Genomic DNA, 26,768 nt, shown 5'->3' on the forward strand with positions numbered 1-26,768 from the left:
GGATTAGTCTTTACGCCCTTGTGGAAATAAGTAAAGGGTATTCAGAGTGCATGACTCAAGAGTGAATCTCATGTTAAATTGAAAGGTGCTGAAAGACAGGAAGCCTGCTGGAAGACAGGATTTGACCTTGAAACTGTTGATTCAGATCATTGTGACTGTAGCGGAATCAAAAGAGACATAGAGACTTGATGCAGGGGGGTGGATGTGTGACCTGAATGCTTCTATAGGTTAGTATGTGTGTCCTCTGTGTGTGTGTGTGTGTGTGTGTGTGTGTGTGTGTGTGTGTGTGTGTGTGTGTGTGCCATTCTTGGCTGGGCTAATGAAATATTCATGGTGGCAGGGGATTGGCTGGCGAGAGAGGAGCGGGCTGACGGAGCCGAGGCGAGCAGAGCAAGTCTGTTTTAAGGCAGCGCTCTCTCTCTCTCTCTCTCTCTCTCTCTCTCTCCGTATAAACACACAGACGAGCAGGAGCAGGGAGAGGCGTCCCAGCGCTCCAGTGTTGTCTCAGGCAGAGCTCAGTCACACACACACACACACACACACACAGGGGAGATAAGACAGACACGGAGCAGGCTAAAGCCACAGCTGGCTCGACTGCTGCTGCTGATGTTTTAGCCCTGATGGAAGGGAACAATGAAGGGGAGCATGTGCTTACGGTAGGTCCGATATTATTTCTTGTCTGTGTGTGTGTGTGTGTGTGTGTGTGTGTGTGTGAATGTGCGTGTGTGAGGTTCTGAGCGTGTGTCTGTGTGTGTGTGTGGGGGGGGGGGGGGTGCGTGCGTGCGTGCGTGCATGCGTCTTCTCCTTTTTTCTTTGATGTCTTGCTGTACCATAGAATAGTGCTCAGTGGTTACAATAACAAGTGGGGTGGTACTGCTAAAAGGGGGTGAAGAGAGAGGGAGGGAGAGAGAGAGGGAGAGGGAGAATGAGAGAGAGATTAGTTGAGGGGGTGACAATTTGCCAACGAATTGTCACAATATGCCTCCTTGAAAAGGAAATGATCCTCCGGACCCTGCTCTCTCTAATAGCTCAAAGGAGAAGGAATGAGAGAAGACAGACAGTCTGGAACAGATATGGCTGCTTGCTTGGAACAGTGGGACAAGGAGAGGAGAGAGGGAAGAGATGAGAGCGAGAGAGGCAGAGAGGAGAGGAGAGGAGCGTGAGAGCAGAGAGAAAAAATTGGGGCAACAGAACAATCAAAACAAAGAATGTACTGTATGCCTTGTAGGATGGATGAGTGTTTGATCAGCTCCAGACCTGTACGTGTTCTAGTCTTGTCTATGGTGCAGTTAGCTAAAGCACATGGCTAAATCACATGTAGTACTGATCTGGAGCTGGGCAACATGTAATATGCTGAAGGGAAGTCACAGTAATTAAATTAAATTAAATTAAATTAAACTTTATTTATTGTCAGGGGAGCAATTGTACTGGCAAAGACTCCAAGCCCACCCAGTCGCCACGTGAGCAGCGCCCCGATAAGGGATGATCTAGGAAGATGATGGGATGATCCCAAGGCAGGTCTTGGAAATGTTGACAAGTGTGATCAGGTGCTCATACAAGGATAGGAAAGTGTTTGTAGAGACGGACATGGTTTGGTTTATATTTGCATCTCTGTGTGGGGGCTAGGTGCACATTACAAGCAGAGGAAAGCGTTTGTGCGTGAGGGACGTGTTTAATTAGTGTGTGTTTTTGTCCATGCTTGGAGGTGGCACTTAATTTACTGCTCCTGTCGGTGTCTTGGGTGTCTCTTGGTTGACATGGTGAGAGGGCAGTAAAGCCGGTGGGCCAGACAGTGATTCTGGAGCTATGAGATTTCTCACACACTACCATCACCCTATACTCTGGACCCGGGCCCAGTCACAACAGCCTGGAATAGAGGGGTCCTGACCTGGTTGGCCTGGGTGGCTGGCACTGAAATCACTCCTCCGCTAATGGGCAGACCCACACACACCGATACACACAGACCCACACACACCGATACACACAGACCCACACACACCGATACACACAGACCCACACACCGATACACACAGACCCACACACACCGATACACACAGACCCACACACCGATACACACAGACCCACACACACCGATACACACAGACCCACACACCGATACACACAGACCCACACACACCGATACACACAGACCCACACACACCGATACACACAGACCCACACACACTGATACACACAGACCCACACACACTGATGCACACAGACCCACACACACTGATACACACAGACCCACACACACTGATACACACAGACCCACACACACCGATACACACAGACCCACACAAACCGATACACACAGACCCACACACACTGATACACACAGACCCACACACACCAATACACACAAACCCACACACACCGATACACACAAACCCACACACACTGATACACACAGACACACACAGACCCACACACTGATACACACAGACCCACACACACCGATACACACAGACACACACAACGGTACACACAGACCCACACACACCGGTACACACAGACCCATACACACAGACCCACACACTGATACACACAGACACACACACACCAATACACACAGACCCACACACTGATACACACAGACACACACACACCGATAAACACAGACACACACACACACACTGATACACACAGACACACACACACCGATACACACAGACACACACACACACCCATACACACACACACCCATACACCGATACACACAGACCCACACACCGATACACACAGACCCACACACTGATACACACAGACCCACACACACCAATACACACAGACCCACACACTGATACACACAGACACACACACCGATATACACACACACAGACACACACACACACCGATAAACACACCCATACACACAGACCCACACACACTGATACACACAGACCCACACACACCGATACACACAGACCCACACACACTGATACACACAGACCCACATACACCGACACACACACACACACACACACACCTGGTACAGTTTTTTTTTTTTTTCTGCTTTGAATTCCATCCTTCTTCCTGCATTGTGTCCCTCGCTGCATACAGAAACACATCATAGAGCTGTCTGTGTGAATTATTTATTCACTGCTGCCTTCTCTGGGATGAGCGCACACAGAAACAGACACCGCTGATGGCCGGCCAGCCAGACACAGTTAGTGTTGACAGTTAGTCGTGTTAAAGTGGTTCTGTTTTTAGAACGAAGGAGGCCACTCCCGGTCCAAATCCCATTACTCTCATCTTGGGTAAAGCAGACTCTAGTAGGCCAACATTACAGGCTGCAAATCAGTCTATTGGGAGTCAGCGGATATGGGCTAACCTTTTTTTTTTTGTACGCCTGGGCAGTTGGCAGTTGATTTGTTAACCAAATAGGCATTGATATGAGTCCCCGACGGTGCTGGAAATGAGTCATTTTTTTTCACTGTGTGTATTACTGTGTGTGACCTGGCTGGAATGGTGCCAGGGTTTCAGGCAGCAGACACCTGTGAGAGGGGTGGGGGGTGGGGGGACGGGGGACGGGGCTGTTAGGGAACGGAGACCATATGGGAGGAGGATGAAATAACTTTGATGCTTTGTTTATTTGAATAGGGGCCTTTCCCTTTCCCAGCCTTTCCCACCCTCCCATGGGTACTTGGCCACTCCCTCTGCTGCCTCTAGCCCCGGGGGGAACAAGCAGGGTTGGGAACGGCCCCAAATCAGACTCCAAGCATACCTGCCATTCCTCTGCTCTCGCACTTCAGGTGACACTCGGGCCCCCTGGCTGATGAGAGGATCCAGAATAGACCGCCTGCACGCACATACACATACACATACACACACACACACACACACTCACTCACCCCTCCATCTTCCAGGACAGGGCAGGAGGACACGTCCTCTTGGTTATTTGTGCTCCCTCGTGTGGTAGTGGCAGGCTGTGCTCATGCCAGACGTACATGACAGGCCAGGGGGAGAGCAGTGCGCATGCCTCTCTGGGCCTTTTCTCTGGATTCCTGGATTCAAAGGGCTCTGTTCCAGAGACCTGACCTTCCTGTCACCAGCTCCCCCCACCCCCTCCTCACTTGTTACTGGTGGTGTAGTGTCCCTGCTGAGCTGAGCTCGGACTAAGCCCCTCTAGCACCCATCGACACACACACACACACACACACACACACACACACCCTGGCCAGCCCTCCTACATCCCAACCATAGCTGTGCTCTGTAGGCATTACCAACCTAGTCCTGGGGGCTTGTTTTAGACCACACACTTTGACTGTGGCAGGTTGCATCATGCGTGTTGAAATTGTTCACACACACATGCCAGCCATAACACGTGCACAGGCCTTAAGTATTAATCACATAGAACACATATGCATGCACACGACACGCGCGTAAGCAGTCAGGAACACGTGCACAGCAACATGCTAACAGAGATTTGTGGCGGACAGTATTCTTAAGAGGCTTAGGAATACAGCAGTCATGAAACTTAGTGTCTTAGTAGTCTTAAGCACTACTTAGGCCTAGGTGGAAACGTTCTAGTCATGTGATGCCTGATGGTCAAGGTATTGAATGATTCCAGCAGGGTTGGGGTCAATTGCCATTTACATTCCTTTAGTTTAGGAGAGGAACTGAAATGTATTTTCGACAATGTAAAATAATATTGTTTTTTGACGATTATACAGCCAATCAATACATGAAATTCTGAAATTGCCAAATTGCCAATATCGACATGAAATTAACCCTGACCCTGAGATTTCGCCTGACCCTTCGCCCCCCCCCCCCCCCCCCCCCCCGTCACAATGAACATGTTCGCCGCTAGCCGGCCTAGCTGCATGAGCTCCTCACCCCCCTCAGCCTGCTGCGATTCAAATCCCACTTCAATCCAGAGAGCGATCCATTTCCTGGCTCCTTTCTCTCTCTCTGATTACCATTCCCCATCAAGACACCGTCTGGGGCAGGGAAGCTCATTATCATGTAAATCCACCAGCTCAGAGATGTCAGCAGGCAGCATCCTTCTCCCAAGGTGGCATTTGAAACAAGAGAATTATGCTAATGTGGGTGTGGGCAAAAATCTCATTCAGTGTTATTATTGTGGAGTCGAGCACAGGGAGTCATTGCTGTTGGATGATGATTTGAATGATATTTCAAGCTTATTTATTTTCCATCTAAGGTTTTTATTCACACTTTAATTTGTTGTGAGCCTAGTTTAATTTAATATGTCGACAGTGTCACATAGCCAAGGTGAGGGACACACACACACACACACACACACACACACACAGCTCTCATAACTGCTGCTCTCATTTGTGTCACTCCAAGACAGCTCTCCTGTCCTTCACCGTTGATCCTCTGCTTTTTGGGGAAGTCTGCGTGTGTGTGTGTGTGTGTCTGTGTCTGTGTGTGCGCGTGCATGTGTGTGAATTAAAAGAGTGAATAAAACCTTAGATGGGAAAGAAATAAGCATTCATATCGTCATACAGAGGGCGAGGGAGAGAGAGCATATGTGTTCCCCATCAGAATTGAATGTGAGTAGCAGGGGGGGGCTGAGTGGTTCAGTGGAGGGGTCAGAGTAAATTAGAGCCTGATGTCAGAGAGATGTGCTGTGTGGATATCATGTTCCTGTCCTTCCACTGTGTGTTCAACATCCTCAGCTGTTATACCGGCCCTCTCTGCTGCTTCTCTGTGGTTGGTGGGATATTTTGCCCCCTAGTCCAATTGAGAACGTTGCATTTCACACACACGCACACACACACACACACACAAACACACACACACACACACACCCCACAGCGTGTAACAGGTTTTCCTGTATCATTCATCACTTAACAAGTACAATATAGGCCGAGGCTTATTGTATTAAAAAGTGATGAAGTGGCCTGTCTGTTTACTGTCTGCTTGCCTGAACTGCTGCTCTGGGGGGTGTTTAAGACCCATCGGCCTAACTAACTGAACTCTGTATGGGGACAGCACTTTAAAAAAAATAGCCAATTTTTAAACATTAGCCTAGAGAGAGTGGCTAAGCTATCAGCAGAGCCCAAGCAGCAGTGTTGCCCCTACTTGGTGCTGATTTTCTTTATTGGTTTTCACTAGGGATGCACCGATGGCTCTTTTTCATTGTCTGTACCTATTCCTAGTAATGACCTTTGAACTTTGAGTATCGGCCGATACTGAGTACCAATTCCTGAAATGCTACTGCTAACAAATAGTTTTACTGGTGTCTTGTCTCAAGCGTGAAGTAATTCCAGACCGCACACGTGGTTGTTATGGTTGCCACCGCACAAGTGGTTGTTATGGTTGCCACCGCACTCGCCATCCATCATCTCAGCCGCGCGGCAGTCGGTTGACGACGCGCGTGTTTGGCGACAGTTTTTACGACCATTTGCATCACGGCATCCGATCGGTAAATAGCATTTCCCGTTTCTCATTGAGCATTTTAGGCCAATATCGCGCCGATACCGATGCCCAGTATCGGACCGGTGCGTCTCCAGTTAACACCGACAGTTCTGGTGCAGGGGGGTTGGAATGTTGCCCTGGGGGCGTTTGCAACCCGCCTGGACCATAATTAATGGGAAAGTGAATTGCAGTTTCCCTCTTTGAGTCACTGTCACCAACTGAACCCAGCCCACACACACTACTCATTAAGAGCAGGCCAGATCAGGCAGAGCCTGTGTGTGTCACCCTGTGGTATTTATGCATCCGTTATTGATGCAGGTCAAAAATAGCCTGCTGGCCCGTCACAATACCTCACGTAGGGCTGAAATAGAATAGCCACTGAGGGGGGGCTGGGCTGGACTGGAGCCCTCTCTGTCTCACGGTCTCTCTGCCTGTCTCACTGTCTCTCTGTCTGTCTGTCTGTCTGTCTGTCTGTCCTCTATGGGTGGGTGGTCAATGGAACAGTTCACTGTGGCCGTTGGAACACTTCAGAGAATAGGATAGAGTTTAATTGGGAAGCAGCCATTATTAATGAGGGCTAGGAGGCTTTGGGAAGGAGCAGAGTGGCCCTCCCCTCCTGTTAGTTTTAGATTCTGGTCACATATCAAGGGGTAATTAGAGTGTGTGTGTGTGTGTGTGTGTGTGTGTGTGTGTTTACACTATTTTGTGTCCTTAGTCTGACACTATTCAGAGGCAGATCGTCTAGGGCTGATAACAAGCATGGTTTTTTAATTGGACTCTGGGAGTTTGTGTTAGCCTGTATGTTTTATTCATGTCACAGCTGGGGCATGTGATATAAAAATATGAATATTTTTTTTTTTTAAAGTGATAAATATATATATTTATATAATAAATATATATTTTAAAGTGTGTCTTGACCTAATTTGAAGGACAGAGATGTTTTCTGAAGGCTCCTCTTATGCCTGTGATGAATCGGCCCTATGATGTTAGGCTATTACATTTCATTGAGGTCAACCTTATTTATTTATACTCTAAATAGCCTGTGCCATTTGAATGGAAGTTTACCGCTGATGAAGGCCCTTGGCAGTCACAATGCTAGAAGAAGGAAGGATTACCTTTTTCTTTTTTCTTTTTTTTTTAATAGTGCAGGTTGTTAATCAGAATCAGAATCAGAATTCTTTTATTTGGCCAAGTATATTTGCACATACAGGAAATTGACTTGGTGAGGGGAACACGCATGAGAAGTAAAGACAGCTAATCTCTGAGATAAGCCATATCTTCTTGCATCTCAAACCACCTCTGTATTTGTTTGACAGTCATTCACTCCCTGTTTCTATTCATCGAGACATTGACACTGACAATTCACTTTCTTGAATGACTTTCTTTCAGTGTCCCAGACAAAGACTAAACAAAGTCTAGGAGGTAATTGCATGTTCGAGGGAAACTGCGTTGAAGATGCTTTTAATCTAGGAGAGGCTTTTGTAGGTCCAGGGAACTGCTTCATAGTGTGTCAAGCTTCAGTGTGACGTTGGACCACTACCAAGTATTACTGGTGGCATATGTCTAGCAGCATGTCTCTCTCTCTCTCTCTCTCTCTCTTCTTCAGGCCCGTGTTATGTCAAAGGTGCTTGTATGTGGGTATGCCACATAAGGATGGAGCAGTGGAGGCTCATGTGTTTGATACCATTCTTCATTCCTTTCCATGCATTGCAATGAGCCCGTCCTCCGATTTCTACCTCCACCAGCCTCCCCTGGGAGGGAGGATACGGATGCTGCGTCCCCTGTGGTCCACCCTTTACCAGAAGTGTGCACTTGTGCACTTCACCGACATACATTTCAAAGCATAGAAGTGGTGGAGTTTCCACTCCTTTTAGATCCGTGCAGAGGGAGAGCACTGTGAAAACACTTGAGGAGAACGCTGGAGAATTGGCACCCAGTAATAATCCATCACCTCTCTCTTTGAACCTAGCCTCCCCCTATTTCTACTCATAGCCACTCAGGCTGCGAGACACTTCTGTTAATGATGCCCTCTCTTTTTTTATATCCTTCAGGCAGGACGTACACCTGACAGCACACGACTACTGAGCATCACTTCCTCTCTGGGGCTTTGGGGTGTGTGGTTTTGTAGTGCCTAGACCTGGTTGTAATACCACACAGTTTTATCTCTCTGTCTCTGCCCCTCCCTCTCTCCTCTCCATCCGCTTCTTGGGGGCCCGCTATGGGGCTATGGGGTGTGTGTGGACAGTTTTGTAGTGCCTAGACCTAAGGTTTGTAACACTTAAGCAATAACATACCCGAGGGCGTGCTATATCGTGGATCTCTGAACGGCTGTGATGCGGTTATAGGCAAGGAAGGTGCAGCCAATCAATTATTGCATTATTGAAAAACACGTTGAAAAAAAAAAAGAGAAAAAAAAGAGACAATTTCCTGAAGAGCGTTTATGGCGTGTCTTTTTGCAAGTGAAAGTGATGAGGTTGCCGTGTGGTTGTCATGGATACCAGAACGGCCCGGAATGCTTCTCGGCCAATCACAATGCTTGATTTGATTAACTTGTTGTGTAATCTCCAGTTGTGTGTGTCTCTCTCTGTGTTCTGTCCCTCAGGGTCTGGATGAGGAGGCCTTAGTGGACCTGGGGAAGACCAGCTCTACCACTCACACCAACTATGAGAAGGAGGAGCTGGAGAGTGAGTCTGGCCTCCCTCCCTACTCGACCTGACGTCTTTGTCACTTACTTTGTGTCCCTGCATGTGTTGTTTGTTTGTGAATGTGACGTCTTACTGTATGTTGAATGTGTGGATTCTTTTTGTTAATGTGTGTTTGTGTGTGTGTGTGTCCTACGCCTTTGTGCGTGTGTGTGTGTGTGTGGTTGTGTCCCTCCAGATGCCTGTTGTGTCATTGTGGCCTTACTGTCCACATGCAGGGAGGTGCTGTGAATAGAAAGAACAGGTGTTGATGGTGTTGTTTCTCTGGGGGGGCCTGGCAGCTCACCCCCCATCGCCTCATCCCCCCCATCCCCCCCACAGGCATATTTACACTGTAATTCATTTGGTCTATCCTGTACGATTTTATGATTTTTATGTCCATATGTTGCATTTCTGCATAAGAACACAGATTTTCATTTTTGCGTTGCAAACAATGCAACCAGCTACACAAGAGACAGTGGTCGTATATATCCTTTAACCACTATCATTCTCTGCATGCTGAAAGGATTTGAATGAGCCAATCAGGAGATTAGTAGGCGATTAGCTGTGCATATTGATAAGAGAGTTTCCAGGTAGAGTATCAGGCCAAATGATTGGGTTAGCGTTCTCACTGCAAGCTTTGACTTGGAGTTAAAGCTCCACAGGACCTTTAACACCTGTGACTATCTGTCTAGAATTAGCAAATAGCTACTGAGCTAAATAAAGACGACACTTTCCAGTATTTTTCCTAGTGAAGATGAGTCGGGCTATTGGAGAATGAAGCACACAGAATGGTGCTAAATACTATTGAATGTAGGGTTGTGCAACAGAACCTATACAGCATATTAACTTGATATTATTTTTCACAATACTGATAATATAATAATACTGATACTATATCGATAATCCAGGCCTAGTATCGTGATGTTTTTTTATTTTTTTTGGGGGGGGGGGGCATTTGTTGCCTGAATTATATCAAGAATGTATTGTTATGAACTCCACTAGCCAACCAACTGTTAGTGATAGGCTCGCTAGGGCTAGGGCTAGGGCTGGGTATATGATATGATAGGACTACAGCTGCCTAGTAGGTCGGTAAACTATCCTACATGTGTGTTTTGACTTGAGACGTAAGGGTATGCGGACCACGTTGGATGTGATGTCACCGTGGGAGGCATTTGGCTACTTACCAGGATCAAGGGCAAGCTTCGCTAAATCTCTGCAGTCAGCCAGCCCAAGCGGATGATGGTTGTTCATAGGGATGGGTTTGATTAATCGATTAGTCAATCGCTGGCATCCAAAACAATGTTTAAATTGGTATTTGATTAATAAATGTAAAAAAAAAACACACACATTTTCCCTCACTTTCAGTGGCACAACTGAAGCAAGCCACTTGTTGGTGCGTGGAATTGTGAGTGGAATTCGTCTCGTTTTATCCAACAGAAGCAGACCCTTTCATTCATTCACTGTCACTGTCCAATCACTTCTGGTCAGCCGGTCAAGCAAGAACTATGGTTTATCTTTATTTTTTATTATTTTCTACATTGTAGATTAATATTGAAGACATCAAAACTATGAAGGAACACATATGGAATTATGTAGTAAACAAAAAAGTGTTAAACAAACCAGAATATGTTTTATATTTTTAGATTCTTCAAAGTAGCCACCTTTTGCTTTGATGACAGCTTTGCACACTCTTGGCAAGTTTGTGTCCAAACCTTTGACTGGTACTGTATATGTAAAGTATCACAATGTATCACCATATGTATTGTATCGCAATAGTATGGTGTCGTGACTGAGGCATTGTGATGCGTATCATATGGTATCATGCGGTCCTTGCCAATACCCACCCCTAATTGAATGGTCAGTATTTAATAGTACACTTATTATGACTTTAATTGATTAGAGGTCAGAGCCAAAGAATACCAGAGTTAAAACTGTCCTCCATCTTGACTCCAAACATTCCATGACGATAACTAACTAATCTAATGTGTCTTTATTGAATAAATGTTTAGTTTGGAAGACAATTCTGTTTTGGTTCAGATTGAGCTGGCTGTAGACCAGTCCTGTGTGTGTGTGTGTGTGTGTGTGTGTGTGTGTGTGTGTGTGTCTTGAGGTCGAGAGACAAGAGCTTTTAATGCTCCACTCCAGTTGGTTTAATTTAATTTATGTATCATTCTTTAGCATCTAATAAGACTATGAATCTCATTTGCTGTGTGTGTGTGTGTCCCTCTCTCTGGTATGCTCCAGGCCACCGGGCGGTGTATGTGGGGGTCCATGTCCCTCTGGGCCGGGACAACAAGCGCAGGCACCGCCATCGAGGCCACAAACACCACCGCAAGAGGAGGGAGAAGGAGGAGGAGCGGGAGGACGGGCGGGAGTCCCCTACTTATGGTAACCCCCCTTTCCTCTCCCCCTTTCCTCTCCCTTTTTACCCTTATACTCTTTATGTACCTTCTACTAAGCATGTCCTCTCATGATAACTGACACACCATCAGACAGACAATATACAGTATGTGTGTGAATGGTTAGGTGGAATGTTGTACTTCACTGTAAAAGACTGTCTATACGTGTGTGTGCGTGTGTGTGTGTGCGCACGTGTGCGTGTGCGTGCACGCGTGTGACTCATCTCTGTAACAACACCCTTTGACCCCACACAGACACGCCCTCCCAGCGGGTTCAGTTCATCCTGGGCACGGAGGATGACGACCAGGAGCACACGCCCCACGACCTGTTCACAGAGCTGGACGAACTGTCCTTCAGGCACGGCGGCGCCACCGAGTGGAAGGAGACTGCCAGGTCAGACATCCAGCCAAGGCGCCAGCTGGGGAATCTGAATTTGTATACATTCTGTGAATTCCGTTTGTATGGATCCCACCTCACAGGGTTTGAGAGAGGCCAGAGGTTAAATGCCATGACATTGACTGTGATAGGTAAAGGGCCAGGAGTTTTTTCTTCGGCTAGAAGTGACAGGCCTTTAGTCTTTAATTGGGCCCTGATTTTTTACCTGCGCAAGAGATGTTGTCAGCTGGCAGGATGACTTATTTCTATGCCATTGTCTAGATATCCAGGCATCACTGTCTGTGCCCTTTCTCTAAATCCTCCTGAGGTCGCCTTGAACACAGCGAACATAAAAATGCTGTGTGTCTTAGTCTGTGGGTGTGCCAGTGTGTGTATGTGCATTTGTCTTAGTCTGTGTGTGTGTGTCTGTGTGTGTCTGTGTGTGTCCGTGTGTCTTAGTCTGTGTGTGTGTGTGTGTGTGTGTGTGTGTGTGCCTGTGTGCCTGTGTGTGCCTGTGTGTATACGTGCATGTGTCTTAGTCTGTGTGTGTGTGTGTGTGTGCCTGTGTGTATACGTGCATGTGTCTTAGTCTGTGTGTGTGTGTGTCTGTGTGTGTGTGTCTGTGTCTGTGTGTATACGTGTGTGTGTGTGTGTGTGTGTGTGTGTGTGTGTGTGTGTATACGTGCATATGTCTTAGTCTCTGCCTGTGTGTTTGTGTGCGCCATCATCCTGAGTGATGGACCATAGAGATGACAGTGATGTGTAGCTTGCAGCAGGTGTGTGTGTGAGTCACTGTGACTCCAGACAGCCTATCTCAGTCATCCTCTCCATCACCATCATCACCATCCTCCTCCTCGTCCCAGACAATGTCAGCCTCCGCCCAGGGGCTCAGACAGAAATCCACAGCCATTTACAGCTCTTAAAAAAAATTAAAAAAGCTCTGTGTTTTATGCCTGGATGCACGGGTAATAGCCCAGAGTTTTATAAAGTTACGAGTTACCTCGTAAAAAGTAAAAGTTCAAGGCAAGGTTGTTGAGTCATGCGCTGTACTTTCTCTCTCTCAACACTGAGTGGGATTATAGCCTCTGCTGCCTGTAGGATGTTGACGGAAAAGTCTGCATGAGAGATGTGTCTGTGTAACAGTGAGGCTTTACATTAGTCTTTGGACAGACAGGAATTTAACCCTGTGTGTGTGTGTGTGTGTGTGTGTGTCCAGGTGGCTGAAGTTTGAGGAGGACGTGGAGGATGGAGGGGAGCGTTGGAGTAAGCCCTACGTGGCCACGTTGTCCTTACACAGCCTGTTCGAGCTGCGCAGCTGCATCCTCAATGGCACTGTCATGCTGGACATGAGAGCCAACAGTATCGAGGATATAGCAGGTACGCACGCGTGTGTGTGTGTGTGTGTGTGTGTGTGTGTGTGTGTGTGTGTGTGTGTGTGTACAGTATACGCATGCACGTACAGTATAAGATGTGTTTATACAAGAGTTTTGAACCTCTAACACAAGTACGATAGCATACCAAGATAAATGATACAGTAGTATTTAGTGTTTTGGATCTATGACAGAATTTGCTATGATAACTGAAGTGACTGCATGATAACTGAAATGGAATTCAACTGTGTCAATGTATGTTGGGGTGACAGTGTATACTTTCTGTGTCTGACCGTGTGTGTGTATGCTTGTGGGTGTGTGTGTGTGTGTGTGTGTGTGTGTGTGTGTGTATGCTCGTGTGTGTATGCTTGTATGTATGCTTGTGTGTGTGTGTGTGTGTGTGTGTGTGTGTATGCTTGTGTGTGTGATGTGTACGTGCCCGTGTGTGTGTGTGTATCCCAGACATGCTGATTGACAGCATGGTGGCGTCGGGCCAGCTGGAGGAGGACCTGCGTCAGAAGGTCCGGGAGGCCATGTTGAAGAGACACCACCACCAGAACGAGAGGAAGCTCAGCAACCGCATCCCTCTGGTGCGCTCCATCGCCGACATAGGCAAGAAACATTCTGACCCACTCTTGCTTGACAGAAACGGTGAGACCCCGCGCCGCCACACTCGCATTTCTTTTCCCTCAACCAAGGGGGTTCCTCTCACGTTCAGATCCACGCCTGGTCAGAAGGGGCGTAGAAGGGAGTAAAGTGGGCTGCGTTGAGCCGACCCCCCCATACCCCCCCGCATCTGACCGTGGAAGAGAAATCCGGGTGCTGATGACGCTAGCATGGCTAACATGGCTAGCTGGCTGGCTCAGGTCTTGGCCTCTTGAATATAACAATGGCTTCCGTCTTCTCCATGTTGGAATGATTTGGGGGGGAAATGCTGATAACGGGCAGAAATACGTGTATGTGTTATTGACTGAGCATGACCTTGATGTGATTGTGTGTGTGTGTGTGTGTGCGCGTGCGCGTGTGTGTGTGTGTTCATTTGACAATATGGTTGGGCTATTACTGTACCTCATGTTGCCACAGTGGCAGAGGAGACGCAGGTATCTCATGTGTTCCATTGTGTGAAGTGAATGCATTGCCTATTGCCTGGGTGTGAGGCGGGAAAGGTCAGACTGATGTCTGTGTGTATAATCATTCTGACGCATCGTTTTGACACAGTGTGTACTATGTATTCCTGTGCATAACAGGACAGATGTGATAATATGGCTGATGTATTTGTTGTTCAGTATATGTGTCTACGTGTATTTGTATTTGTGTATACAGTGCCCTGACACTGTGCTCACCCCTCTTCTCCTGCATGGATTGCAAGGCTCTCTCTATATACGTACAAAATGCTCTCCCTCAGTCTGTGTCTGTGATTGGAGGCTTTTTGACGAGCGGAGAAGCTGATTGGCCAGTGTGGACACGCCCATACACTTCCCACCCAACCACGTAGCGTCTCTCGTGCCCTTGTGTGTCTCCTGCACACAACCTTTCCCTTGCTCACCTTTCCCTGCAAGCACCTCTCTCTCTTTCTATCTATCTATCTGCCTCTTTTTCTCTCTCTCTTTCTAACTGCACTCTTCCCAAGTTCTTGCCACCACCCACTCTCTCTCTGCTGTGTCCCCAAACCCATCTCCTTGATAATTAAATGTTCCCTCATATGATTCTCCTGTTTCCATCCCCCTTTTCTCCTTGTCCTCCTTTTCCTTTCTTCTGTCTGTCTCTCTCCCTCCTTCCCTTCTTTTGTCATTGTCTGTCTCTTCCTACTGTTAGGGGAGGGCCTCTCCTCTTCCCACCACTCCCTCCTGAAGCCGGGACCGTCTGTCTCCAGCCTGTCCCAGAGGCGGGAGTCCTGGGGGTCCGTCCTCCTCAACCACCTCCTCCCCTCCTCCTCTGGGTCCGCCCACGGGTCCGGGCCCTCGCCCCTCACCACCCCCCAGAACACCCCGCCCTCCCCCCGGCGCTCCCAGACCCCTCCCACCCCTCAGCACGGCCCCAGCCTCGGCCCCCAGGCCATCCCAGAGGTGGTGGTGTCGCCCCCCGAGGATGACGAGGCTCCGCCCACCACGGAGGATGACGAGGCGGAGGCGGACCCCGCCAAGCAGCAGTGGCAGCATCATCCAGCGCACCAGCTGCTGCCCTCAGAAGGCAAATATCTGTGTAGCCTGCCAGTGTGAGTCACGGCTTGAACAGAGAACACTAGCACTGGCATGCTGGCTGCACCCTCCTCCCCTCCCTCCATCCATCCATCCATCCTATCCTCTCTCTTTCCACTACCTCCCTTCCTCCATACCCCCCCCTCTACATCTCCTCCCTAACTCTTTCCCTCACTCCATCCTCAGTGCGCCCTCCTCCCCTCCCTCCCTCCATCCATCCATCCTAACCTCTCTCTCTACACTACCTCCCTCCCTCCGTACCTCCCTCCCCCCTCTCACTCCATCCCCCCGTCCTGTCCTCTTTCTGTGAGTCCATCCCACAGTGACATCTCTCCCTCCCTTCCCTCCTCCCATCCCCTCCCTTCCTCCCTCCCTCCTACCATCCCATCAATTTCAAGATCTCCCACAGCATCTCCTCCACCTCACGCTGTGTTGTCTACCATACGCCTCTCTACCATTCTTCCACCCTCTTGTCTGTCTCTCGTCTATTCTCTCTCTCTTCCCCTCCCTCGCATCTCACCCCATCCATCCCTAGACTGTATGGTTGACACTCCTTTCTCTGTCCATCCTCACCCATCCCCCCTTTTCTCTAGCCTCCACCATACTCTGTCAACCCCTCCACCCCCCTCTGCCCTGTACTGTGTGTGTGCGCATGGCTCTCTATCCAAATGTGTTGTACCATACTGTGTTACCATGTCAACGTTCTGTGACACCCCCCTTGTTTCATTCCAGCCCCTTCTTCTCCGCTCAGTCCTAAGAGGAAGCCGTGTAACTCTTGTACTGTACAATGTCGACCGGACTGAACATTGTCCCACCCTTATTTAAGGCCTGTTTGAGTCACTCGGTGAAAAACAGGCGTACAATTTTACTTCATTGATTTCATGCTCACAGTTGACAGATACTGAAAAAGTACCACAAAAGTGACTTTCATTGAAAACACTTAGAAGACAACAGGTCCAGTCTAAGGTTTTTGGCTCTGTTTCCTATTGATTTTTTTCCTCATATTTCAGCCTCGTAATGACTTCCTTGACTTTCAGTGTCTTTGGTCCTCATGTTGACACCGATACCAGACTCCAAAGGCAAACACAAAGCCTAGAATCGATACTAGACATTGCCAGCTCTCTTTTGCCTGCACAAATTATGTGACTAACCAGAAACAACATCTATCAAGCTAATTGTCCCATTACTTTTGATGCCATGATATCAAATGGCCACCATGCCAACCGGTCTCTTACATGGCCTATCTTCCCTGGACTAGACGTGTTCTCACCCCTATGGGGAACGCCTGTTGTATTGTGTCCAGTCAGAGCGACAATCAGACAACTTCCAGAATCCAGTGAAAAACAACAGCTTTCTTGCCATACAACAAAGGGTTGCTAGGAAGTGTTCAATGTTGCTGCACACAAGATAAAAGACGAAGCACATCTGTATTGTTTACAAAGTAAGAGAAGAGTAGCTATTATAGCAACACGGTTTCATACCATGCGATGGCATCTCTTTCCAGCAGACCTGCAACTGTCCCGTTGTGAATATACAACCAGCGGAGACTTACAACACCATTGTACGTCTTGTCTTTTTCCAGTCGCATCGTTTGGCATGTCTCCTCCCCCTCCTCCTCCTCCTCAATTCTCTAAGTGTAAACACACAGATGTCTCCGAGACTTTTTCCCCATAAAAAGTATAGTGTAAGAGGTCTTCATGTGCAAACAGCATGCTAAATATAAGCAGAGTAGGGAGGTGGGTGGGGGGGTGGGTGGGGGGGGGGGGGGGGGGGGGGTAGGGAGTTTGGCATCTATTTGGCATCGGCATGTACTCTCATAGTGACATCTGCAGTGACTTTTTGTTCTTCCCGGTACCAGTCCTGTGCCCTGTATTTATAGATTTGTGTGTCTGTGTCTGTGTCTGTGTGTGGGCTGAACTGGAGGGTTGGGGAAAGAAACTGCTGGTTCAGAGAGGGCAACATTAAAGGGTGGGGAGCCAAGAAACAGTCTCTTTACAAACTAGGAGGAAGGGCAGGCCGGCCAATGAAGATGCGCCTGAACAGCCTTTAGATTGTCAGGAAGAGAGTTCCAAAGGCGTGGTGCGTGGGAGGAAAAGGCACGGTCCCCCATTGGGCGGATTTGTGTGTAATATGACATAATACCACAGAAAGAAATGTCACCTCATACGTAGCTCACAGATGATCATACTGTAAACAGCCCTCACACTGTGATGGCCCGTCAAAAGGCCCTCTTCTCTGCGTGCCCCTAGTTTGAGTAGTGATATGATTCGATGTGCTTGCCTGTGTGCATATGGGAAGTACTCCAGCCAAAGGGGAGCTGTTATCTGTGACGCCACTGTTTAAAAGGCCGGCATGGGGCGACTGGCATTCCGACTGGCATTCCGGGGCTTAATCTTCCTGAATGAAGCGTGTCGGGCGGATGCAACGTCCGCTAATCCCTATCACTCCCAGGGGCTTTGTTGGGAATGTGAGAGATGGGGCTCCTGTTATCTGGCGTGGCTGCCCAGACCCCACGAGGCTGGGGGGGCTGGGGGGGGGGTTACCATTGGCCACAGGTCAAGGTGGAACACAGGGAGGATAGGACAAATGGCACCTGCTATTCATTTACATTTCAATACTAAAATAGGAACACAGGGCTACACATTCATAGTGTATCACCTAGGGGCTATTTATATACAATAGAGAATACAAAAAACAATTCAATTTATTTCAATTTAATGCAACATTAACAATTCCTGTATGGATAGTTAGGATGGCATTGTCAGAGTAGAAACACACAGGTACATTTAACAAGAGTGAGGAGCGTTTGTTTGCTGTGTTATGGTTCATACATGTACATTCTGTGGTCATTTCCAATCAATCTGATTCCAATTTGATTGATTGATCATTTCCTCGTCCCTCATGTGCTGCCGTTTCCTGTCTTACGCGTGGCTCACATGGTGTTAAGGCTTGTTGGAGTGGGGAGACTCATACAGGATTACTTTTGATCCCTTGTTATTTGCAGGTGTATGTATGATGAATTTGAATGTATTGTCAAGGTATTTTTTGTATAGATTGTATAAATCAAGCTCTGTATCAAATATGCTTTTACAATGCATTGTATATTAGGAGAACGTAACATAAGCCTTTACAAAAACATTTCCCCCAAATAATAAATACTGAGGGATCCCACAACAATTCTTCATACATTTTAGGCTTCTCGTTTGGATAGGATGCTTGGATACTTGTCAGACTTGTCTATGTACAGGACAAGATAAAACAGGTATTGTAATCTCAGGGAGATCCAGGAGATGCACTGGCCAGGTGTGTGTGCCTCCTCTGTCCTCCAGAGAGCTGACATTGCTGACACCCTCTGCCCCTGTCTCCTCTCCCCTCTCCCCCCCCCCCCCACCCCCTGTCCCTCTTTCAGGGCCCTTGGTGTCCCCGCACTCTGTCCCCAGTAGCCTGGATAGCAACAAGGCTGGAGAGCGAAGACCCTCCAAAGCTGGGGTCAGTAGAGAGAACAGCAGTGTGGACTTCAGCAAGGTAACCCCTGGACACTGGGCAGGGAAACCCCAGAGCGCCAAACTCTCCACACCAGTCAAAAAGTATTTCAAATACTTTCAAATACTGTGTATAGGCCCAGATAAGTAGTTGAAATGATTTCAAATACTATTTGAACCCAGGTCTGCCACCCTCATCATAAGGGTCCGAGGCTACACCCTACATCCTGATGCTCCATCCTTCTCTTTAAGTGTGCACTTCCTTAGATGGACTTCAAAGCATATTATTGGTAGTCACCACATCTACCAGTCAATTTTCTTTCTTAATCTAAGACCACACTTGAAACGCAGCACAGTGAAATGAAACGCAGTACAGCCATCCCTCCATCATCCTCATAGCCTTTACACACCTTCTGGGCTTCTCGCCCAACCCCCCCCCCCTTTAATTTAAGAGTGTTTGGTGAAGAGCATTCCTGTCCCTCTTCATATCATTTCATGATTCCTCCAAGCATGAAATGATTCTGTGGGCTTGTAGCCATAAGTTGTCATCGGCCACAAAACAGCTTTCATGTCTGCCAAGGAAATGGTCTCTTAAAGGGCCCATTTAGTGTCTCTCTGTTTGAGAGACAGAGAGAGACAGAGAGAGACAGAGAGAGAGATAGAGAATACATAGTTTTTTCCCCATTTTCTAAACATTATTGTAACCCTGCACTCAAAGACATTTGTATTACTGAGTCGAACATGCCATTACTGTACATTGGCTCTCGTCCAGGTGAACTGGATGCCCTCGTAGCTTCAATCCTGACTTCCATACTGTATCTACCATTCCTGTATGTAACTCAACATGGTCCCTATACCTCCTCTCTCATGTGACGTCTCTCCCAGAGTAACATTTCACTCAAAAATCTTTTTGTTTTATGGCTTTTGTCAGCCCGTTGTTTATATGGTCTTAAATATTATTTTAAGCATTTTTAATGTTTGAGACTATATCAACAATGGGCTGACAAGAAACATAAAATTATTATTTTTTTGAGTGAAATGCCCCTTTGTAATATGTTACAGTAAAAGCCTGATAGATATCCTAACAGCAAGCCTGTGTTTAGTTCCTGTAACAGTTATTGTTATTCTAATTCTATGTCCTCTCCCCTCCTCTGTCCGGCCTCTGGGCTCCAGGTGGACATGAACTTCATGAAGAAGATCCCCCCCGGGGCGGAGGCCTCCAACGTGCTGGTGGGGGAGGTGGACTTCCTGGAGCGGCCCATCATCGCCTTCGTACGCCTGTCCCCCGCAGTCCTCATCACTGGGCTCACAGAGGTCCCTGTACCCACCAGGTAGACACACACACACACACACATACAGACGCACGCACGCACGCACACCCACAGACACACATGCACACGCATGCGTTTTCATTAAACTATTCTCAGTGAAGATGACCACAATGTATTTCCTGTATTCACATATCTTCTATTGGGTGTGATGTGTGATAATGCAGGTTCCTGTTCCTGCTGCTGGGCCCCCATGGTAAAGGCCCTCAGTACCATGAGATAGGTCGGTCCATGGCCACGCTGATGACAGACGAGGTGAGACAGGGACACGTGGAACCGACTGTCCTGTATGTGGAACCCACTGTACTGTATGTGGAACCTACTGTCCTGTATGTGGAACACACTGTCCTGTATGTGGAACACACTGTCCTGTATGTGGAACCTACTGTCCTGTATGTGGAACCTACTGTACTGTATGTTCTGCACTCAACGTAATGCCTGCCACTCGTTCTTTTGGGAGAATGCCTGTTGAGGGGACACAATGGACAGAATAGAATGTAGTGTATTGAACACGTGTCATGAGTGACCAAGTCAAGCCGATCAAGCTGCATTCAAGCTCTGGGATTTCATTCATCGGCTTGTAAACCGTGTACTCATCCTTGACTCCTGCCTGGTACGGTACATGACATCTATAAACATTCACCAGCTCTTCCACACACTGCCTGTATTCCTGTAGATATTCCATGACGTGGCATACAAGGCCAAGGACCGGACAGACCTGCTGTCAGGCATAGATGAGTTTCTGGACCAGGTGACCGTGCTGCCTCCGGGAGAATGGGACCCCACGATACGCATCGAGCCCCCCAAAAATGTCCCTTCTCAGGTAAGGTATTGTAATTCACAATGTGTGCGTACATGACAAGCAACTCAAGGTGCTTTACAATAAGAAATAGAACATGAAATAGGATATGAAACATAGTCCATATAAGATCTACGATGGCATGGTTTGCCATTGAGAGCTCCTCCTGGTGGTCCGGGTGGGTACTGAGAGTTGTGTATGGTATTAGAGGCCGTAGAGGATGTGACCATGAGGATGGGTCTCTCTCTCTCTCCTGCAGATGAAGAGGAAGAGGCCGTCGGAGGCCAACGGTTCGGCCGCCCCCTCCCCCGGAGACCAGGTGAAGGAGGAGGATCACGGGGCGGGGCCGGAACTGCAGAGGACGGGGCGGTGAGACACACACACACACACACACACACACACACACACACATACATACATACACACACACACACACACACACACACACACACACACACACACACACACACACACACACACACCAGAACCTACAACCTTTCTATCTAATCTAGCTCTATGCTGCAGAATTAGTATATGACATCATTTCAAAAATACTTTGCCACTGTGCTTGATTGAGTTTGCCTGGCATAGTGGAGCCAATGGGATAGTCTCAAAATTACAAACCCCGCCCATCTGGCACTCCAGACAGGCCCAAGCAAACGCTCAAAAAACTGTAGGTCTAGTAAGCTGCCTTGCATTATGGAAAGGTCATGACACACTGTATTAGTGTTGCATGAAATATTGTTCAATATTTCAATGTTATAGTGATTATGCATTCATTATACATTTATAATATAATCTAGTAGTAACTAGCCACAGCATACCCAAGGTCTATGTGTGATTGGTGCATGTAAGCACTACAACTCCTACAGATCTTGCTGGTAGAGTGTGTTTATTTGTGACAACACATGCACATGCATGCACGCACCCACCCACGCACGCGCACACACACACACACACACACACACACACACACACACACACACACACACGTCTCCCTCAGACTGGCTATTGCATTATTAACCACTGCAGATCCACTCTGCTCTCTGCTGCTGTTGCTATAAAAAGCAGCGTGCTGGCAGAGAGAGAGAAGGAGAGGAAAGAGAAAGAATAGAGTGTGTGAGAGAGAGAGAGAGAGAGATGGGGATAAGTGAGTAAAGGTGTTAGTCATATCCTGACAAGACATAATTGGTTTCTGGCTTTGAGCTTAGAGTGTGAGGTGCGTGTGTGTGTGCGTGTGTGTGTCTGTGTGTCTGTGTGTGTGTGTCTGTGTCTGTGTGTGTGCGTGTGCATGTGTGTGTGTGTGTGTGTGCATGTGTGTCACTTTGAGGTAGAGTACTGGGTTTAAATAGGTTTAACAGAAAACTGGGTCAGTGAGCAGGAGCGAGCATGTCGTCCCCAACCCCAGTGGTGCTCTAATGGGCTTCCCCATAGCGAGGAACCTACTTCTGAGAAGAATCACAGTTGCTGATCAATACAGAAATGGACCTGTGCAAACGGTCCTACTGTAGTCATAGATATAGATGGACCCCAGCGCCAGTTTGTTCTCTGGAATCGAATAAAGCAACAGTACAGTATGTGGGAATAAATTGCACCTTGGTTTGATCGGTCAGCCTGGTGAAAGGTGTGAGGTGCCTTGTCAGGTGATAAGGTCATTTTGAATGTTACTTAAGAGGCAATATTTCGTAAAAATATGAAATGATATTATATGTATTTTAAGGTGGATGAAATGAAACAGTTGTATCATGTGTTCCTTTCTAAAGTAGTTTTCCATTTCAATTTCGTCGCCAAACCAAACAGGATCTTTGGAGGGCTGATCCTGGACATTAAACGCAAGGCTCCGTTCTACTGGAGTGACATCAGAGATGCGTTCAGCCTGCAGTGTCTGGCCTCCGTTCTCTTCCTCTACTGCGCCTGCATGTCTCCTGTCATCACCTTCGGAGGCTTGCTGGGAGAGGCTACCCATGGGAACATCGTGAGTCTGTCCTCTGCCACCATCTTTCCTCATCTTTCTACATCCAACATGGCTACCAACCACGATGCAGTCCATCTATCATTCTTACTCTCTCAGAGCACTCTCTCTCCCTCACCTCAAAATATTCATTCTACATCTTTCTACATCCAACATGGTTAGCAAACACTATGCAGTCCATCTGTCATTCTTACTTTGTTACTCTCTCTCTCACCTCAGAAATATTCATCAAGAAGTAGGCTAATAAAGGAACATGTGCATCTTCCGCCTCAGTTTTGGACTTGGTTTCTATCTTAGTCTGTATGGGTACCTATATATACACAGGGTGATTTTCAAAGTGCTTATTTTCCTGCGCCCACACTGCGCCGGTGTATTGAGAAGCTATTTTTAAAAGGCCTTAACTATGGTGAAGGTTGCTGATTTAAAACACAGAAAAATCTAGATGGATGATACGTAAGAGCCACCTATAATATGTTTGTTATTTTCATTTAACATTCCAATACACTTTAAGTTGATTATAGGCTTAATATGTTGTTTTGTTTTTAAGATGGACCTTCACCGTCTACTGAGCCAAACCATTCCTCCTGTGCTCCATTGCAGACCATCTCGAAACTAAAAGCAGATTTTACTGCATCAAAGATTCCTATAAAACGTAACGCCGTAGATGGTAATGGAATGCAAAGCATAGCCTGATCCCCAAGACTAAATGCAGAATGGCATGATGGTCAATATTTTCTGGTTACTTGATCATCGGAGCATCTAAACCGTCTACAATGCTGTAACAAGTCATATAACTATATTATATACAGTACCAGTCAAAAGTTTGGACACACCTTCTCATTCAATGGTTTTTCTTTATTTTTTTTATTATTTTCTACATTGTAGATTAATATTGAAGACATCAGAACTATGAAGGAACACATATGGAATTATGTAGTAAACAAAAAATTTGTGTTAAATAAACCAGAATATGTTTTATATTTTAGATTCTTCAAAGTAGCCACCTTTTGCTTTGATGACAGCTTTGCACACTCTTGGCAAGGTGTGTCCAAACTTTTGACTGGTACTGTATAATATGTTCTGGGTATCTTCTTTGTCTGGCGATAAAGCAATCGGAATTAAAACATTTTTTTTACATTTGCCATTAAGTATGGTGCACCACATCCTACCCTGGTGCAACTTTTCCAGGGGCGTAAGTGCAAACGTCTTGCAAGAGGTGCGAATGTCGTTATTAGCATATGTTGTGAAGACGACACGCCCCTCCCTCTCTGAGAGCCAGGCGCAGGCAGGGCGCGGAGGTGTTTGCGCACCATATCGTCACTTTTGAAAATTGGCCAGGAGCGCAAGTCGGGATCAAAGCTCCGATTACACTTGCGAATCTGCTCGCGGCCATTTGAAAATCACCCTGATAACTCTCCCCACTTAAAAACACTGTAAAAACTTTGCTTCAACTACTCTTTATATGCTTGTCTTTTCTGCTGGTTTAGCTCAGTAGGATGTAGAGAGAACCTTCTGTATGACACATGTCTAGTGCATTAATGCTTCCACAGTGTCAGCTACTCTTCTCCATGCTTTGTTTCACACAATGAGTCAGATACACACACGCACACACACTAACTAACCCAGATGTCTTTATTAGGCAGGAGACTGTTGGCATAGCGAGCGTCAGGGCGCTGGTGTGTGTGATGCGTCTGAGTAAACTAAGCAGATGCTCCAGTACGTAGATGTGTAGACACAGTTAGGCCAACAGAGTGGAAAAACTAGAGCAGTTTATCTAGTCGGTCTGGTGCTACGCTGGAATGTCTGTTTCATCTGAACTGTGGGGTTTCTCCTCTCCTCCTTCCTTGCCTCTTTAACTCAGACCCCCCCCCCCCCCCCCCCCACATGGTCTTTCCCATCTCCATATATATTGAAATCCTCCATTTCTCCCCCCCTCTCTCTCTCCCTCCCTCTCTTGTCTTGCCACAGAGTGCCATAGAGTCTCTGTTCGGGGCTTCCCTGACGGGCGTGGCCTTCTCTCTGTTTGCGGGCCAGCCCCTCACTATCCTGGGCAGCACCGGGCCTGTCCTGGTGTTTGAGAAGATCCTCTTCAAGTTCTGCAAGTGAGTGTCTCTCTGCCACAGCAGTCTTGACTCACCCTCCATGTACTCTCTGCAGGAGGCCCTCTAGTGGCAGCTACCCGCGAAGACAACCTGTCATGTTTCATACAGGATGTCTCCTGTATGAAACATGACAGGATATTCTTTCTTCTCTGAACAACAGGCTATATTGGATATAGAAAGACAGTGTGCGTGTGTGTGTGTGTGTGTGTGTGCGTGTGTGTGTGTGTGTGTGTCTCTGTCTGCGTCCATCCCTCTCTCTAACCCTCCCTCCCTCTCCCAGGGACTACGGCCTGTCCTACCTGTCCCTACGGACCAGCATCGGCCTGTGGACGGCCTTCCTGTGCCTGGTGCTGGTCGCCACGGACGCCAGCTCCCTGGTGTGCTACATCACACGGTTCACGGAGGAGGCCTTCGCCGCACTCATCTGCGTCATCTTCATCTACGAGGCCCTGGAGAAGCTCATCCACCTGGGGGAACACTACCCGGTCAACATGCACAACGAGCTGGACAACCTCACCCTCTACTCGTGAGTCAGGGCCCTGAGGCCCAAACAGGGATGGGCTTTACTGAGCAGGGGGAGGCCGGTGAAGGGGAAAATCGGAGGACGGGCTCATTGTAATTGCACACATGTTTGATACCATTCCTCATACTGTTCCATGCATTACAATGACAATGACACCCGTCCTCTGATTTCTACCTCCACCAGCTTCCTCTGTTACTGAGAGGCCAGATTGTGATACTGTATTGTATTACCCATGATAGTGTGTGTCCTCAGTGCGTTTTGGATGATGTACTGTATTATGTTGCAATGTCAAAACGTAGAGCCCATAGCTACATAATGGGAGTTGAAGCTTACTGTACTGTACAGTACATATAGGTTTGGACACACCTTCTCAATCAATGGTATTTTCTACATTGTAGATTCATATTGAAGACATCAAAACTATGAAGGAACACATATGGAATTATGTAGTGAACGGAAAAGTGTTAAACAAACCAGAACATGTTTTATATTTTAGATTCTTCAAAGTAGCCACCTTTTGCTTTGATGACAGCTTTGCACACTCTTGGCAAGTTTGTGTCCAAACTTTTGACTGGTACTGTATGTCCACCTTCCATGTTGTACTGGTTCTGTATGAGATGATGGGGAACACGAAGCATGGAGTGTTTTTATGATGTTTATGTTCATGTCCTCAGGTGTCCGTGTTCTCCACCCACCAACGCTTCAGCACAGGTCCTCCAGGCATGGAACCAGACAGGACACACAGAAGACTCTATCCCCTGGAGCAGCCTCAATGTGTCGGTGAGAACGCACGCACACACACACACACACACACACACACTCTTCCTGGCATATGCAGGCTCACATCCTTCTATCCCATGTGTAGCCCTGACCCCTGACCTCTCTCCCAGATGTGTAAGCTGTTCCATGGGGAGTTTGTAGGCTCTGCCTGCGGTCACCACGGACCCTACATCCCTGACGTGCTCTTCTGGTCCATCATCCTCTTCTTCACCACCTTCTTCCTCTGCTCCTTCCTCAAGCAGTTCAAGACAGAACGTTACTTCCCTACCAGGGTGAGAAGTGTGTGTGTGTGTGTGTGTGTGTGTGTGTGTGTGTGTGTGTGTGTGTGTGTGTGTGTTCTATTGAACAGTGACTGTAAACACCCTCCT

General features: G+C 47.5%; 1 protein-coding gene across 1 annotated transcript in view; it reads left to right on the forward strand.

Moving 5' to 3' along the window:
* The first annotated feature begins 589 nt into the window (after nt 1–589).
* Nucleotides 590–26,768, forward strand: part of LOC310812430 (sodium bicarbonate cotransporter 3-like) — a 34,565-nt gene continuing 8,386 nt past the window's right edge. The window contains exons 1-17 of the mRNA XM_083680982.1: nt 590–656; nt 8,990–9,071; nt 11,316–11,459; nt 11,726–11,864; nt 13,063–13,223; nt 13,679–13,867; nt 15,032–15,418; nt 18,824–18,903; nt 20,070–20,227; nt 20,392–20,479; nt 20,901–21,047; nt 21,283–21,392; nt 22,824–22,998; nt 24,964–25,097; nt 25,378–25,623; nt 26,295–26,400; nt 26,511–26,672. Coding sequence (XP_083537108.1) covers nt 621–656; nt 8,990–9,071; nt 11,316–11,459; nt 11,726–11,864; nt 13,063–13,223; nt 13,679–13,867; nt 15,032–15,418; nt 18,824–18,903; nt 20,070–20,227; nt 20,392–20,479; nt 20,901–21,047; nt 21,283–21,392; nt 22,824–22,998; nt 24,964–25,097; nt 25,378–25,623; nt 26,295–26,400; nt 26,511–26,672 — 2,544 coding nt within the window. The 5' untranslated portion in view covers nt 590–620. The remainder of the gene's footprint in view (nt 657–8,989; nt 9,072–11,315; nt 11,460–11,725; nt 11,865–13,062; nt 13,224–13,678; nt 13,868–15,031; nt 15,419–18,823; nt 18,904–20,069; nt 20,228–20,391; nt 20,480–20,900; nt 21,048–21,282; nt 21,393–22,823; nt 22,999–24,963; nt 25,098–25,377; nt 25,624–26,294; nt 26,401–26,510; nt 26,673–26,768) is intronic.

The sequence above is a fragment of the Argentina silus genome, assembly GCF_951799395.1.
Source record: "Argentina silus genome assembly, chromosome: 11".
NCBI lineage: Eukaryota > Metazoa > Chordata > Actinopteri > Argentiniformes > Argentinidae > Argentina > Argentina silus.